At 39.3% G+C, this 18,877-nt stretch overlaps 1 protein-coding gene across 11 annotated transcripts in view; it reads right to left on the minus strand.

Moving 5' to 3' along the window:
- LOC106066450 (diacylglycerol kinase delta-like) overlaps positions 1–18,877 on the minus strand; it is a 203,906-nt gene that overhangs the window by 49,852 nt on the left and 135,177 nt on the right. For 8 of the 11 annotated variants that reach the window (XM_056012621.1, XM_056012624.1, XM_056012620.1 and 5 more), the window contains one exon: positions 15,425–15,529. In XM_056012621.1, coding sequence (XP_055868596.1) covers positions 15,425–15,529 — 105 coding nt within the window. Of the gene's footprint in view, positions 1–10,083; positions 10,488–15,424; positions 15,530–18,877 lie in introns of those variants that run through there. The other 3 variants (XM_056012628.1, XM_056012626.1, XM_056012625.1) reach the window with 2 other exon arrangements.

Genomic DNA, 18,877 nt, shown 5'->3' on the forward strand with positions numbered 1-18,877 from the left:
TCTCATTAATCTCTCTATCAACATAACAATGTCTCTTTGATCTCTCTACCAACATAACAATGTCTCTTTGATCTATCAACATAACAATGTCTCATTAATCTCTCTATCAACATAACAATGTCTCTTTGATCTATCAACATAACAATGTCTCATTAATCTCTCTATCAACATAACAATGTCTCTTTGATCTCTCTATCAACATAACAATATCTCTTTGATATCTCTATCAACATAACAATATCTCTTTGATCTCTACCAACATAACAATGTCTCATTAATCTCTCTATCAACATAACAATGTCTTTTTAACCTCTGTATCAACAGCAGACAAGATAAACTCGAAATCCAATAAAGAGAGAGAGCGCGCTAATATTAGTATTGTATTACCGGTAAATTCATTTCCATAACAAAATTGTTGATGAATAACTAAATACTAAACTCGAAGTACTCTATCCATATAAACAAAGTTACTTTACAAATGCTGGAACAATGTATACAATGTTTGCGCAAGACGAACTGATCACGGACAGACGGAAGAACATTTAGAGACACTACAATCTTGAGCGAAACAAAAAAAAAGAAGAAAATACACTGCTTTAAGGCGTACTTCACACGCTAGTTAGTACACTTCTACTACCCACTCAGCTAACGTGACACAGTCAACTGGAGGTGTATATAGACACATGCCAATGCTGTAGTGTCACTGCCCGTAGCATCATCCCCTTATGAGTCAGTTTCCATGGCATACAACTTCAAGGGATCATGACCACGAGAGGGAAACAAAAAAAAATTCTTGAAAAGTACTTGACCTGATACAAAAATACATGGCCATCTCCCGGACCTTCAGACACAAAAGTGTGGTCATTGAAGGGGCAGCCATGGCTGGGTGTACACACATAAAACATGCAAGAGAAACACAATGTAAACAGACACTTGAGTCAAATGGCAATTGCGTCGTAGGAAGATGCTATCATTATTCCTCATATAAAACAAAACACGATATACATTGCCAATCACAAATTTAAAAATGTTTTTTTGTAAATGATATTTTTGAACGCTGAGGACGTGTGAAAAACGCCAAAAAAATGGTTTTTAAAAAAATTAATCAATTTCCTTCAGGATGGTAAAACTTGTATGAAATCATTATAATTACCGTATTAGTGTAGATACTTTTTTTGGGGTGAAACAAATGGACACTTAATTTGACTAAAATTTTCTACCTCGGCATTACTACTGCTGTAACAATCTTCTTATATATTTGTAAGATACCACTCTCCGACATACAGCTCATCGATCACGAGATCTCTTAAACTGCCGTACGTATCCGCATTAACTCTTTCTCTCCTAACTGACGATACCAACGTTGATTCCACCAGAATGTGGTAAATAATTACGGAGAGAAACAGTTAATAAGATAGATAGTCTTTTTTTTTTTTTCAAAAAAGAGAGAGCAAGGAATAGTACTATGTAACACTGTCAAAACAACCAAATCCTGATATCATTGAAAAGGTCAATCTCGATCTATTGCCATTTCGCTACATTCAAAAAGAGTCAAACGATTACAATTTATAAAACCGAATCCATATTTCCTTTTAGTGTTTGAAAACAAACTACCAAGAGAAACCTAGACAGGAGAACGGGACTGTGTACGAAGGACTATTTGTCATTGGCGGGAGTGAGGGGGGATAAGCAACGAGCCCAAAATATGGGAGCAGCGTATGTGTCTGGGGGGGGGGACGCATTATGAGGCGGTTCTTTCCAAATCAAGTCAAAAGTCTATGTGAGAGAAATTACGATGCGTAGGTAAACAAAAAATGGGTGTTCCTGGGAGCGAGAGAGAGAGGAGAGAGAGAGAGAGAGTGCCGTGAAATTTCATTGTAACAGATACACTAGTTCAGGGGCTTAAAAAGTATGTTAACTCTTTCTCTCCTAACTGACGATACCAGCGTTGATTCCAGCAGAATGTGGTAAATAATTACGGAGAGAAAGAGTTAAGTTGATCGTTCTACAAAAAAAATTCAAAAGAAAAGTATGGGAAGGGGTCCTAGCCATAATAAACAATACAAAGCTAATGAACACATCAACTGGCGTAGCCGCTATTATCAATAGTGATGCAAACACGAACAATATTAACACACACTCATACTATGTGGATAAAGAAAATATGTTAGGACAACTAATCAAAATTAAGAATGAGGTAAGACCGCAGTACATATTGCCGGTTTAAAAAATGTAAAGCAACTATGAACTTTAAAAAAAAATAAATATCTTGTACAATGTTTGGGTCTTTAAAAAATGCCAAAAGAACTTGAGGCGACAGTTCTCTCTAAAGACCAAGACTAAAAAGCCACAACCAATGCTGCAAACAAGTTCTCAAACAATCTATTCTATGGCAAGGAGTAAAAGGGAGATAGAAAAAAGTTTAAGAAAATAATCGGAAAGAGAGAGAGAGAGAGAGTACAATGCTGTGGATGAAATAGAATCAACTAGAACTGAAGCGTGGTCAAAGATCTGAACTAAGCTCTGTCCTGAAAGACCAAACAACTCGTTTCATTTGTTTCGACTAGGCCAGAATATCAACAGCATATTGGTAGCTTCTGACTATGACAACACTATGACTATCACCAGACTCATGAAGCTGTTTTTTTTTATTTGACGAATAAATATTGGTAGCATTTACAAGGGCAATTGCAAGTTATACAATCTATTCCAAAGAACTATAGCGCACCTTAATCTCAGTGCCACGGTCAATCAGGGCTCGCAAGGCCCACACCCCAACGCAATGGTCGGTAGTCAGATACCATAACAGGGCCTGGGTCGGTAGTCAAATACCATAACAGGGCCTACAAATCAGACCTGACTCCGGCAGTCTCAATCGTGTGTTTCCAATACTAAGACTGGCCTAACGCTCACTTTAAGCCAGTGGAACTCTATTTTCATCTTGGTTTACATGTGTTTGCATATATAACGCGATTAATACAGAAAAAGTCTAGCCGTGGTATGATTCGGCCTATCATTGTAGACGAGACCGTATCAGAAGAACTTCCTTAAAACGTTTGTTTCATGCGGACTCAATGGGGGACATCGGAATTATCCTAACGCTCCTCTGTTGTGACCACTTCATACGACATAACCCTGACAGCACAAACACGAGAGCAGCTTTTTTTCCAGAGAGCGCATCAAAAGAAAAACTTCCATAATCCTAAGTCATCTTGATCCTGAAATGTAATGCTCGCCCCACTGATTTGATAAGACATTTTGAACACGGGGTTAAATTACCATTATAAAGAAGTGAATGTTTGCAAGACGCATCAAGCAGAAATGACCCATTCCCGAGGATGTTGTATGGTCAACGTAACGACTGACCGCTTGATCAGACCATACAATTTCATCCGGTCGATTCAATATTCATCAACACATATTGAGACAGTAATTACTGAGAGATTAAAACATAGCCTAATTAACTTCACTGGAAGGTCAAAGGTAAGCACAAGTGTACACGAACACGGTAAGATGTATTAAACACAGAGATAAAACTTCCAATGGCAGGAATTTCTTTTTCAGTCACCACAATTAGCGATCGTCCAGTGGTGGTATGGCCGTTATAATCACAGGAGGTAATCTTCACCGCAATAGTGTCATGAAGAAAAAGGTCTAAGTGGCTACAGCAAGTATGTGACTAAATCAATAGACGTACCCAGTACACAACCAACACAAGAACCCCCCCCCGGTCACGTGACGCGTGTGAATGTGTGAGTGTAAGTATGTGCTTGCGCGTCTGATTGCGCGCGCGGGTGACACGCGAAGCCAAGAATTGGCCACCGATTCACCGGGCACTAAAATAGTTGTGGGTGACATACTGACCGTTATCTGTCGCGCTGCAAGACATGCTACTACCGGTGTGAGCGGTCAGCTTGCGTCATCGCCACTACGTCCTCGTGAGTGTGGACAGATCTTGTCAGAGATCATTAGAGCATTTACAGTGTGGTCAGTTCAAGAATAGTAGGTAGCAGAGATCATCGCGGCACTGTCGTGTCCTCATTGATAAGACATCTTAAGAGACGCTGGCCTAAGCTGTGATCAGGAAATAAACATTCTCAGAGATCTGCAGGCCTTTATAGTGGTCAGTGTTACTTGACGAAACCTTCACTTCTAGATATGACAAGTCGACCAATCAGCACAAGGCAGGAAAAAAAAAAGGGGGGGGGGGAGGAAACTAAACGAGCTCTCTATTAAGTTTTTTTTATATAGCTTATATTAACTAACTCCGTCTGTCTGGATTCTTTTACACATTTTCCCCCAACTTCCCATACTCGGATCAAGCTGAAATGTACACAATTAAGATAAGATAAGATAACTTATTCACCGTCGCAGACAAATTTTAAAAACTAAAAATGAAAATAAATCTGGCAGTATTTAAAGATATGACATGGAATGTGTGGTGCTTTCCCTTAGATAAGCTTTGATTTTAAAAAAGTATCATCATGATTCTGCTTGTTGTGTATCAGAACTGTTCATAAACAGTTTTCTGGGTGTACGGAGATCCCCGTTGAACTTTTTATGTTTGCTCAGTACTAGCTACCAACACATACACACACGCGCACACACAAAGTAGTTAGTGAATTAAATCAATGTACATTGTGTATTGCTATCTGTTGTCAGGCTCCATGGCGACACCAGGCTCCCAACAGTGGTTCTTATAGAGCATTCTTATTGCCCCATTGAACAAAGTCGAAAGTGGGATCTACCGCCGGTGTAACCAAAGTTTTGCATGACGCCATCCATGATGCGTGACTAGAGATGTCAAACATTACAGCAGCGGTTCTCAACCTTTTAAGGTCGGCGACCCCTTTTAGAATCCCCCACTCTGACGCGACCCCCTAACACACACACACACAACAATAGAAGAATAGACTAGAACAATCTATATTTTCGATGGTCTTAGGCGACCCCTGGCAAATTGTCAATCGACCCCCCAAGGGGGGTCGCGACCCACAGGTTGAGAACCCCTGCATTACAGTAACGGATGTTTGGTCTCATAGCTCAATCAAATATCTGTACTTAAGGCGCTTTCAACTAAGAATCTAAGAAACGAGAAGAAACAATACGGGACGAAAAAGAGAAAAAAAAAAAGAGGTGTAAAAGAGAGATTGAGGGCAGAGACCCCGGGAATGGGGGGGGGGGGGAGAGAAATAACCTACAGAAGAACGGCTTATGTTCACACTAGTGCCGATCGGTGCCCGCGCCTGGAAGCACTAACTTTATTTCTCCATGAGGTCATCGCTGTACATCTCGGCTCCAAGGGCGGCTCGTTAAAACGATAAACAGGGAAATGTGGAGAACGGAAGTATTTAGACAAAAGTTGAACAACCCCCCCCCCGGTGACGTCACGAGCACTGCCTGGATGTAAGCCAGTGACAAACACTGGTAAATGTATACATTGATGACCTGTACAGTTTAAAGGTGAGGCCTGACATAGGAGCCGCTCATCAATTCTTTGATTCTTTCGAATTACTTCTTTGTCTATTTATATTTAAAAAAATGTTGTATATTTACCGGTAAATAAATATATATATATGTGTGTCTGCAATCTAGCGAAGGTGTTATGTGGCCAAACTGATGCTCGCTAACATATGTAATATACCCAGTATATGATTACAGATATCTGAGTACTCAAAATTAGAGACCTATTTGTATTCGTTTTGTCAGTATACTTTGAGCCTTCATTAGCCAAGCTAAATGCTGCTGCTACTAAACATGGACACGTCAACAAAAGACTGAACCAACTGCTACTAAACATGGACACGTCAACAAAAGACTGAACCAACTGATACTAAACATGGACACGTCAACAAAAGACTGAACCAACTGCTACTAAACATGGACACGTCAACAAAAGACTGAACCAACTGATACTAAACATGGACACGTCAACAAAAGACTGAACCAACTGATGCTACTAAACATGGACACGTCAACAAAAGACTGAACCAACTGATGCTACTAAACCAGGAAATGTCAAAGAGAATGCGTACAGACGCTGACAAATCGGACGTAACTATATTGACAAGATGAACACGTCCATGCTGACAGGCTAGCCATTTCACAAAGTATGAAGCCGCTACTCTGAAAGAAGTTGACCCAAGAACTTCACTTTTGTTACGCCATCAATCTAATTGCCAAATGTTGCAGTACGTTAAGTTACAAATGTCCAACGGTGAGTTCAATTAATCAAAATACTGACTGGACTGAGTCCAGCGCCCTGTTGAACCACGTGGTACAAAATCCAAAAGTTATTTGTAGTTGATCAGGGCCAAGAAGTGAAAAATCAAAATGTAAAGGATACCTTCCTATGTTAACCTTCTAACACTTTCTAGATGGAGTGATAGAGAGCTACAATACAAATTAATAAGTAACAAAATGCAAAGGATACCTTCCTATGTTAACCTTCTAACACTTTCTAGGTGGAGTGATAGAGAGCTACTATACAAATTAATAAGTAACCAAATAATGTACATTGTTTAACAAGGCTTCCTCTGCGTCTATTGTCAAAACTGTATAGTCTCGTTACTCTGTCAGCGTTCATTCTTGTCTCAAAGTTTGGGGTGAGCTGCATGTATTCGCACTTCAGTTTGCACCTTCAGGCGCTAGTTGGAAATGGAAACTTCCTGTCCTACACTGATAGGGAAGGCTTAGTGCTAGTGCTTCGATCTTCATGACCAGTTGCTTGAGATGGATCACCCAGACACTAGTGTCTCCAAACACTTGTAAGGATGAAAAGCCACTTTGTTTGTGTCACTGACAGTTGACATTAAAACGTAGGTGTATTACTGAAAGCGCGCGACCTTTTTATTACAACAACAACAAACCTAGTACCGAATTACTCATGGAGTTTCTAGAGACCTCAACAAAACTGTCCCCTATACACCCATAAGGTCGCCTGTTAACTGGTATATGTAATGATCAGTAATATTTGTAAGTCACGATATATTGTGTACATAACACGGTTCACCTGTATAACATACACACACACCACCACATAGTGTGCACTTTTAAGGCTGTTAAAAAAAAAGAAAAGACACCGAGTTAGAACTGTGTGTTTACTAAATGTGCGTGGTTTCTGTAGCGTGAAAATACGCTGCCTGGATGTGCGTTACCTCTGTACGAGGAAGACGTGCCATAATTGAATCTTACTTCTGAAGACGGGAAATTAGTGCATGAAGGTGTGCTGCTGCTGGTCTTGTTTGAATCACGTGACTTGGCTGTGTGGCGTTTTGTGTATTTGTGTACAAAATGTTTATAATGCTAGCTTGAAGAATAATACAAAAAAAAAGTGTGCGTACATCTTTTCTTGGGTTTTCCTCGTTGCGTACAACAGTATGACAGTTGGGTCAGCACACAAACAGAAGATTTCTTCCGCCCAGCGACAACAAGTGTGTGTGTGTGGGGGGGGGGGTGTCTCTACGTTCACAACTGGATAGCGTCCCTTACTATTGTTCTGTTAGGTACACTGATTAGCTGTGCCGAAGAAATGAGGTTACTCCCACACACAGACCGAAGCGGGCGACCTCTACAGCTAACCCAGCCGTGTTCAATCAACCTACACACAACACGAGCGTTGAATATGCGAATGTTTCTGTAGGGACAAAGATGTAATGACACACAAGATTGGTGCAACCTTTGCAACGCCAATCATTATTAGTTGGAATATTAGTATATGTAAAGGGAAACACATGTATTTAAAAAAACTGTGATGAAGTTACACCAGAGGCTGTCGACGCGTAATGGTTACGTGGTCTAACACAAAATATGTTTATCTTTTAATAACTCACAAGATAGTGTGTGTGAGTAAAGTCAATAATCTAGTGTGTGTTTGAATGAAGTCGACGAAATGGTGTATGAATAGTTTAATCGCCGCCGTTCAATGTGGCTATTGTTACAAGTTGAAAGTATAAACAGCAATCTTACACTCCACCTGCTCATTTTTTGTAACATCGGAGATGAAAGGACAACGGACATATCCCATGCAGCTAAGGGAAACCACTCTCAAAAACGTAAACAGCAATAACGTCAAGTGTAACAGGTGTAGATTGTCATAGGATGTAATATCGAGATAATACATCTAGTTCGTAAGTCAACTAAACTGCCCTTCAGTCAATGGACAGTGTTGACCAGGCTACCAAACTGTTAACTGTTATGTGAAGAGTAAGACTTGACCCGAGAGATACATTCAACTGCACGCAGGTGTGCTTGAGACACGATATGTTTGTGTGAAACACTTCTCATGGAAGTCTTTGCAACACGAGCGTACAAACATACCCGTTTTTATAATCAACACATTTCGCAAGTCTAAAATCTATTTGTTTTTAATGCCAACTAGTTTGTTCAATTTCTCATTTTACCGATTTCACTACTGAGTCCTAGCGAGGCTCTAATACAGAGTGGAGGATTCAAAAAGTGCACAATGTATTCAGTCTACCCCGCCATGAAAGCTAAACAACGAGCTCGTGGTATTTTAAATAAGAAGTAAAAACATTTGAAGTAAAATATTTCCACATGGTTCCACTTCACTGCCCCCCCCCCTTTTTTTTTATATACAATATACAAGCAAAAAAAAAACAAAATGTTTTCTTCATGCAATTGAACGCAAAGGTCTGTACAGACTTAACAATGAATCAAAGTCAAAGGTCTGTACAGACTTAACAATGAATCAAAGTCAAAGGTCTGTACAGACTTAACAATGAATCAAAGTCAAAAGTCTGATAAGAGGTAACAATGAATCAAAGTCAAAGGTCTGATAAGAGTTAACAATGAATCAAAGTCAAAGGTCTGTACAGATTTAACAATGAATCAAAGTCAAAGGTCTGTACAGATTTAACCATGAATCCAAGTCAAAGGTATGTACAGACTTAACCATGAATCAAAAGTCAAAGGTCTGTACAGACTTAACCATGAATCAAAAGTCAAAGGTCTGTACAGACTTAACCATGAATCAAAAGTCAAAGGTCTGTACAGACTTAACCATGAATCAAAAGTCAAAGGTCTGTACAGACTTAACCATGAATCAAAAGTCAAAGGTCTGTACAGACTTAGCAATGTGAATATTTTAACAAATCTAAAACCAATATGTTGTTCTCAAACATCAAAGATGAAAAACTTCTATATTGATTCACGGACAGACACATACTAACCCTAACCTTTACTTTAAAGAAGCAAAACATACACACAAACCTCACAAAAAATAAAATCCACAGAACATTTAAAGGCTAGTAGTTGAGATAGAGGATCGAACACTATAAACCATAAAGAAGGTATATTGTGTTTGCTTTTTTGGTTGGATTGAAAGTCAGCAGTCCCTGGAGCTACGTCACAATGTGAAATTCAAAAACTGAAGACATTTCAATGTGACGTACGCGAAATGAAACCAAAATGGGCGAGAACGTATTCAACTTCGTGTGATAGCCACCAGGATGTCTATACATAACAAACCAAGGTTTGCTTGCAAGCTAAAAAGTAGAATAATGACTTTGAAACAAGAACAACGCGGACACACACACCAAAAAAAAACAAAAAAAAAAACGTGTCGTCTGCTGGAGATGATTGACTAACGTTAGATGACGCGAGAGTATCTCATTCTTTATGCTCGTACATTTAAATACGTCCACGATCTAGAGTTGGGCTCGGCATGGACACGTGACTGATTTTGTAGGATTAACCTACGTTTTTTTTCATTATTAATCTCTTGTACGAGACCATTGATTCTTTGTTGTTTACAGTTCATAACTATTTTATCTACAGATCTAATAAAGTTGAGGATCAGATATGTCATCCTCTAAGTCTAAGACTAAATCTAAGAAAAATTCCAAGAGACGCAGGTTTACAACAAAATACATATTTAAACATCAGAGCAGCCGAAAGAAGTTCCATGCACGACAGGCCAATGAACACCTGTTGACTCTTCAAACATTGACCCGAAGGAACAAGTACATTCAAGACTCTAGTCAAGGTTTAAAACGGTTCATTTCAAAACTTTGGTCTATGCTAGAGTTCTAAATCTATATTTTTTTAAAAAATTAATCCTACCATCGACCATGTTCATTATAGTCAATACACTTACAATTAGATCTAGAATGACATCTAGATTGAGTGACTTCAGTCACTTAAGGCTTAAGCTTAGCCCGACAAAGCCTTGCTTGGAGATTAGACTGACTTTAATTCCAGTTAATAATGTATCCACCGCCACTATCCATCAAAATACAGTAATCCACATAATTTGAAGTCATTGAAGATTGTAATATCCAACTAGAAATAACAGTAACACAGTAACACACAGTAGTCTGGCCTGCTCTCAATCCAATGGAGAGAGAGACAGAGACTATCCTAGACCGGCTGTAGAGGAAACGGTTACACCGCTACACAGGGCGTGTTTCCCTCTCTCGCTACGTAGGTCCTTCATTCTGTCTCACTTATGACGTAGGAGACACACACACACACACACGCTTGACCTACATTCACGTTGGTACACAAACACACTCTCCTTTTTGGTACTATAGGTCAACTGATTGTGCTTGTGGTCTAGGGGCGGAGTCTTCCACAAAACGATTGACTAAAATAAAGACATTATTTGTTTAAACCCTACCATGTTCACTACTGGAAGGTAGCGCGCTGAGCCCCCCTCCCCCACCTTTTCTCTTCCTTTCATTCGCTAAAGGTGGCATCTACCTGTCGATGGCTAGCGGATCCTGCCATCAAACTAGACCTACTGCCTGCAAGATAAAAACACACAATTTTCGAGTGGGGGGGGGGGGGGAGATAACACGAAGGGGAGAGAAGAAAAAAAAAAGGTATTGATAATGGTGAACTGCTCCTCAATCCTCAATGTTTCTATCAAGAGGATGACTCAGCCAGGCCTGAAGAGTATCAACACCACCTAACCCCCCGAGCTTGATGAGCGCGTGTACCGAGCGACCACTCTGTACACAAACCAATTGTCTTGCAGACTTTTGAATAACAAACAGTGTTGCACGCTGGTTTAAGTTTCTGGGCTAGGAAGAAAGTCAGAGAGAAAGAGTGACAGGGGCTAGATCTATTTTCAGAGTATCAATGCATGCTACAAAGTTTCTTAACGAGTCCAATCATTACATAGGCAAGAGCAAAGATTGCATTAGACACAGCACTGAACTAAATAATTACAAACAAAACACATCCACGTGATTCACCTATCCTATGATTAATCCTCAACGTATCAAGTGTAATATCAAGGTAGAGATATGGATGCAGTGAAACAATACTGAAGTGCACCATGCATTGTGTAGCTCAGACTGTTTCAAGTACACCACAGCCACTAAACATGTTTATTGTGTAGTATTTAATCTCAAACCAGCAGACCAAACAGAGAACAAGCCAGGATGGAACCCAACAAACCACACGTAGACTGTTCTTGACTATTTCATGAAGACAAATGATTACTTCAGAAGATCTCATGTCTGTAAATAGTAATACTAAAAGAGAAACAGTCTATCAATTGCTTTAGTTAAGTGACACAATGATTAATTTAGTAGTAAGTGTTATTATACATCAGACTTTGTGAGACAGGCCCGCCGCAAGGGGGGGGGGGAGACAAAAAGGAAGAACTAAAATACGGGGGGTGGGGTCTTCACGCTTTTTAAAAAATGCCTCTTATAAACGAGAAGGTGGTTAGGTATAGGGGCCTCATCGTGGCGCTCGTGTGGAAACGGCCATGAGGAAGTGGTTAGGCTAAATGGGTAGCAAAACAAAACTCCCGTGGGGACGAGACCCATTGCACGGTGCGGAGTTGTAAAAGAGTCCCCACGAACCTGTCACAAATCCATGAGCCGTTCCTCAAAGGACCGTTACATAAATGGCGATTCCCCCACGGTTAGCTTGGTATAACGAAGGAAAATGGTGGAGGCTCCTGGTGCTCTCGGCCTTCGGCCATGTCCAGCCAAACATGCGTCCGGGGCCAAAGGCATTGGAAACAGCAATGCTTTACATAGGCATTGACTTGGGTCTCTCCCAGACAAAACGGTGGTTCGGACAGTTTTTTTTTTTTGACGCTCAAACAGGTTTTTTTTTTTTCAAACTTAGAGCTCGAAGAGCCTTCGGCTCAGCTCTTAAGACGATCAAACGGTATATGGGCCCACCCGTACCCAGTTGTTGGAGGCGGGCCAGTGTTAGTTGGTATGACAACAGGTCAAGAACCGCCCGAATATTTGCCGAGCCCCGAGAAGAAAATTTGTTTCTATTCAAATTCATCGGCATGACTTGAAAGCAATGATGACAGTGTAGACAACGAGGGCCAGAGAAACAGACACAATGCTTTGACTTTTGTTTTATACATCACACTGAGGATAAGCAGTGACTCTCATATTATGCTCTTCTAGTATAGAAATAGAGGGAGCGGTGGCTGAGTGGTTAAGCGCTCGGCTTCCAGAACCTGGGGTTCTGGGTTCGAATCTCGGTGAAGACTAGGATTTTGAATTTCGGTATTTTTAGGACGCCCCTGAGTCCACCCAACTCAAATGGGTACCTGACTTGAGTTAGGGAAAGTAAAGGCGGTTGGTCGTTGTGCTGACCACATAACACCCCGCTCGTTAACCGTTGGCCATAGAAACAGATGACTTTATCGATCAGTCCCATAGATCGCAAGGTCTGAAAGGGAAACTTTAACTTTTGTTTATAGTATAGAAATACAAATGCTCTTCCGAGAGAAACTGACTTTTTCTTTTCATTTCTTCACAACAAAATACTATCCTCTTCAACTCCCCACCCCACCCTCGTTTTTTTCCCCCAGATGGAAGAGATTGTCTCCATTGTCCAGTGTTTGAGTCATACATGCCTTGATGTAATCTGTGTGCGCAAGTCCGGAAGTATGTTAAGTACATCCAGCGCGAGACAATCAGGATCTGAGGGTCCAGGAGGCAGGGAGGCATAGTGCAGTAACTGGACGACAGTTTGAAGTGGGTGACACTTTCCACACTTGTCAGAAAACAAAAACAACAACAAAGTTCAGAAATGACTCATTTCTGCAATGGGGTAATAGTTTATCAGGAAAATATAGGGCTGAATATGTATAGTCAGATGTGTTATTTCATTAACAACTGACATTAATAATCCTACATAAATAGTCTTGGGCAATGGTCAAGTAGCTATCGGAATAGTTTTGGACAATGGTCAAGTAAGTAACTATTGGAATAGTCTTGGACGATGGTCAAGAAAGTAAGTATTGGAATAGTCATGGACGATGGTCAAGTAAGTAACTATTGGAATAGTCTTGGACGATGGTCAAGTAAATAACTATTGGTATAGTCTTGAACAATGGCCAAGAAAGTAAGTATTAAAAATAGTCTTGGACAATGGTCAAGAAAGTAAGTATTAGAAATAGTCTTGGACAATGGTCAAGAAAGTAAGTATTAGAAATATATTGGACAATGGTCAAGAAAGTAGGTATCGGAATAGTTTTGGACAATGGTCAAGTAAGTAACTATTGGAATAGTCTTGGACGATGGTCAAGAAAGTAAGTATTGGAATAGTCATGGACGATGGTCAAGTAAGTAACTATTGGAATAGTCTTGGACGATGGTCAAGTAAATAACTATTGGTATAGTCTTGAACAATGGCCAAGAAAGTAAGTATTAAAAATAGTCTTGGACAATGGTCAAGAAAGTAAGTATTAGAAATAGTCTTGGACAATGGTCAAGAAAGTAAGTATTAGAAATATATTGGACAATGGTCAAGAAAGTAGGTATTGGAATAGTTTTGGACAATGGTCAAAAAAGTAAGTATTAGAAATAGTCTTGGACAATGGTCAAGAAAGTAAGTATGGGCATAATGTTATATCAAACATTTCACAAAAAGACCACCAAATGATATATCCGACCTTCTTTACCCCTCCCGATTCTTGGATGACTAAAAAAACGTCCAAGGGTGTGACTGTGTGTGTGTTGTGTAGGATGGAAGGTTACATCAGCTCTGCTTTCACGGTGGCAGAGTGAGAAGGTCTAGCTCAAGTACTTGGCGAGTAAAGTGGAGAACTTCACAAGTTTGGTGTTCAGACTTTTAGCTGTGAGCCTCAAAGGTTGAGTTCACTTAAAAAACTAAGAGTCGTTCAACGGTTGACACGAAACAAACTTTTTTGTTTTCTCAATCCTCTAACGAGCAGTGGTTAAGACAAGGAACAAGATGTCACGGAGAGACGAATCCTAGTTCGTATCTTCTGGTTTAGTTCCAACACGAGAGAATAGATTCCCTAGAACAAAAAAAAAGTAGAAACAATTCTTTCAAACTTCATACACGTACATTTTTCTCTCGTCTATTGGAGGCTCGGTCTCAAAGAACAATTGGAGAAATACATTCCCGATATGGACATTATCCAGGCTTTGGTTCTAGCATTCTATCTAGTCACATGATTTATCACCTGATAGCATTCAAAGTAGCTTGCGAGTGACATATAATTAGTCTTATTATATTTGGTTATCAATCTCACACTATTGTTCATTTTAAATAATAAGGCTTGTCTTCGAGTCCGAAGATTAGTGAGGAATACAGTTCATTTTAAAAGAATGTGGCAAAATATGTAGGTCACAGCTGGGGCTGGGTAGCCACGGGAAATACTGCATTCCTAGTACATCTTCGCACTCTGGGGAGATTGTATGTAATATTAATCATGCATGTGTGGGTAATGTAGAACCTTGAAGATTGTCTGTAACAAAAACATGCTTGTTAGTTTAAATATAGGTTGCTAAGTTAGATGGAAGTTTTTCTGTATATGTATGTTGTTGTTTTTTTCATTCCCGTATATTTAATTTTACTGTCACAATATATGTAATACCACATTTATAGCATACCCCAGATTTTATTTTTGTTCAATTCAGAATTCCTTCGAAACGTTATCCACCTTCTTCCAGGACTGTCATAAATTTGTAGTTCAAAGTAAATCAAGGGAGGTAAATAACGGTTGATAGCGCTATGCAATTAAAATGGATTGTCTACCTTTGTATTTAAGCGTTGCTTATTTGGGTTAACCAAAATGTCATGTCAGTCCGCTGTCTATTAGAAAAAAAAAACCCATGGTATTAACTTACCTTGAAAATAGTGTTGTTATTTATCCAGACATTGGCCACCATTAAAAACAAACACACAACACAAATATAAAATAATCACTAGACTAGAGCTATGATTACTCAACACATACCATACACTTAAAAGACAGTTCAAGACCAGAGAGGAATTATAAGTTACCAAAGCACACCACAAGATAATTGACAGAATAGGGAATAAGATATAAGGTGGTGGAGAACCATTATAGATGTAGTGAAGACACCAATATGTATCCAGTCTCCCAAAGGATTTGTTCAGCTAAAAAAAAAAAAAAAAGAGCTCTTGATTAACCCGAGTGACTAACCTCATAATACTCCTTGTTTGCTGCCATTTTGAGGGCGTTAATCCATTCCTCCATTTCCCTCCTGGAGTCCGCACACACAATGATATTCCGGGACGGAGTTATGACCTGAAAGATGACCAAAAAAAGAAAGTCTTTAAAAACATGACTCTATATTTTTTCCATTGCAATTCTAAAAGAGTGTCAAGAAAGTGTGAGAAAGAAACCAAACACAAGTGTATCGACACATGATTGAACACAGCTGCTTATTTAGTAAGGAAAAAGATATGATGAACAAATAGGTAAGATAATGCTGGAAATGATAATGGTGACTGCTTCTGATCTAGGTAGTTACACGAAGAGAAACAGTATCATTTATTGTGACACAATGGAAACATGCATTATTTGCAGAACGGAGCTAAATAACAAGCTATTGTTTTCCTATCCGAGAAGGAAGTCAGAAAACATAGATGTAGGTGGCTATCAGAACCCAGCTATTTGGAAGTCAGAAAACATAGAGGTAGGTGGCTATCAGAACCCAGCTATTTGGAAGTCAGAAAACATAGAAGTAGGTGGCTATCACAACCCAGCTATTTGGAAGTCAGAAAACATAGAGGTAGGTGGCTATCAGAAAACAGCTATTTCGAATTCAGAAAACATAGAGGTAGGTGGCTATCAGAACCCAGCTATTTGGAAGTCAGAAAACATAGAAGTAGGTGGTTATCACAACCCAGCTATTTCGAATTCAGAAAACATAGAGGTAGGTGGCTATCAGAACCCAGCTATTTGGAAGTCAGAAAACATAGAAGTAGGTGGCTATCACAACCCAGCTATTTGGAAGTCAGAAAACATAGAGGTAGGTGGCTATCAGAAAACAGCTATTTCGAATTCAGAAAACATAGAGGTAGGTGGCTATCAGAACCCAGCTATTTGGAAGTCAGAAAACATAGAAGTAGGTGGTTATCACAACCCAGCTATTTCGAATTCAGAAAACATAGAGGTAGGTGGCTATCAGAACACAGCTATTTCGAATTCAGAAAACATAGAGGTAGGTGGCTATCAGAACCCAGCTATTTGGAAGTCAGAAAACATAGAGGTAGGTGGTTATCACAACCCAGCTATTTCGAATTCAGAAAACATAGAGGTAGGTGGCTATCAGAACCCAGCTATTTGGAAGTCAGAAAACATAGAGGTAGGTGGCTATCAGAACCCAGCTATTTGGAAGTGAGAAAACATAGAGGTAGGTGGCTATCACAACCCAGCTATTTGGAAGTCAGAAAACATAGGTGTAGGTGGCTATCAGAATCCAGCTATTTGGAAGTCAGGAAGAAAAAATAATTTGGAAAATAAGGTGAACGTCTAGATCTTGTTCAAGATTAGGATTAAGCCATTTAAAGATAGACTAGAACTTGTATACCTTACTTCCGTACCCACTTAAACCAGGCATGCCCAACAAGATAAACATGCCAGTTAAAGACAGGAAAGTCTCGGCATGTCCATCAATGATAAAAGAAACACACACAAAAAAAAAAAACGCGTAGTGTCCAATGATGTTGAAATGTACTTGTGACTATGACAACAGTTCGTGCTCTACAAGTCCTGATCATTGTGTTGTGTTGTGTTGCTTCCACGTTCTGTTTGTTCATGTTAACATTTCCCTGAACACAAAGCTCGGCGCCATGTATTTAGTACTGGTAAACTAAAGTTTCAAGAAAATAAAGTCACACTCTCAATTTTATTTAGGAACAGAAAGAAGATGTACAATGTAAATAGCCTTTCCCTGAAAAAGTGTATCTACGTAATCAGAACACACACTACCAAGTAGGAGTAACAATAAGGAGTCTTAGGTTTCATCATCATCATCATCAAACTCCATTTGAGTGAGGTCTTGAGAGGCTCAAATCCTCTCTTGCAGAAACTCTGCTGTCTTGCGTAGGTGCATAAATGTCGCCATACAGGTCGAGAATTTTTGGTTTCTTAGGTTTAGAAAGGGGCAAATATGAAAGAAGAGAATTTTTTTAAAATTTCTATTGATGAACAGTTCAGAACATTTTCTAAAAAGATGTAGCCAGGGTAGATCGATGAACATTTTGAAATGTTAAAGAAAATCAAAGATTTAGTAACAAGACTTGATCCAGCACCACACATTTTACCTCCCAATTTTTAATGATCTTTTTTTTTTTTTTTTGAAGAAGTCTGGATTGGAGCAAAGGAATGTGTGGGTGGGGATCAAGTGGAAAATCAATTCTTCTCTTTAAACAGACTTCCTTGTCAATAAAGTTGAATTCAATCTGTTGCCTGTTAACAATGAGTAGAAGACCAATTACTGACAAGAAAGGCTTAAAGAATAAGCCAGTGGACATGCCAACGGCGTTAGACATTTAAATAGTGGACATGCCACCTGTTTTAGAATCTTAGGTCAGTGAACCGTGTTAGATCCTAAATACAGTGGCGGCGCAAGGCCTAAATTGTATGAGGGCTATATATATATATATATATTGCGAGACCATCTTGTGGCGCAAAGTATGCATACATATCTACTATAAAATAATGGACACAAAACTGACAAATTTATATTTTTTTAAATGCCATTAAAGAAAAAAAAAAGAAATAAAAATATATTTCCTTCTTGAAAGCCTATAGTATAGTATTGTAATTCATCTTAGAGAGCCAGAGGTAATAACGGCTTGAACGATAAAACTGCAAAGCTTTCATAACCAACTGCCTTTCATAAATAATTCCTTTCTACAATGCACGAGCTTTAACTCCACAATTAAAGCCTACCAATTTAGGAACCATTGTCGTTTCCTTGGGCACTAAAGTTTTGGATCTTTAAACCTTTTTTTTTTTTAAGCTATCCCAGTATTGTGTTAGTCAAATACAGTCCGATTAAGTTGTTTACTATTGTGCCGGTTGATGTATGAAGAAACCCTTAGAGATCACAGACATTTGGGGAACTCGACTACAGTTACTAGTGCATGTAAGCAAAAGAGAATGTTGCTTCTTTTACCCTAGGACTAAGTTTATCTTTGTCTTTGACATCGGTGTGTTCAATCACTTTGAATACGAGTTGAAGTAGTGGATTTATGGGATTATTCACTTACAGATGCACCTTTTTTTTAAGCAATGAATAAACTTTCGAGGCCTCTCGAACCGCAAGGCCGTGGGCAGTAGCCCAAGTCGCCTACGCCTTGCGCCGCCTCTGCCTAAATGAGTGGACATGTCTCGGATGTTAAACTTACATGAGTGGACATGCCGGTGTAGATGGACATGCGCGTGTAAAAGAAAGTATTAAGGACTTTGTTTAATTTTAACGTCCGTTACACCATTGATTGTAACCAGTGTCTACACATTTGGTCCAAAAGTAACAATTTTATTGAAAACCATCATTCTTATTTCAGAGAACATTTGTTACAAGCTTTTTTTTTTTTATTACACCTTACTCCCTCCTCCTCCTCCTCTGTCTCTCCCCCATCT

The sequence above is a fragment of the Biomphalaria glabrata genome, chromosome 15 (genome assembly GCF_947242115.1).
Source record: "Biomphalaria glabrata chromosome 15, xgBioGlab47.1, whole genome shotgun sequence".
NCBI lineage: Eukaryota > Metazoa > Mollusca > Gastropoda > Planorbidae > Biomphalaria > Biomphalaria glabrata.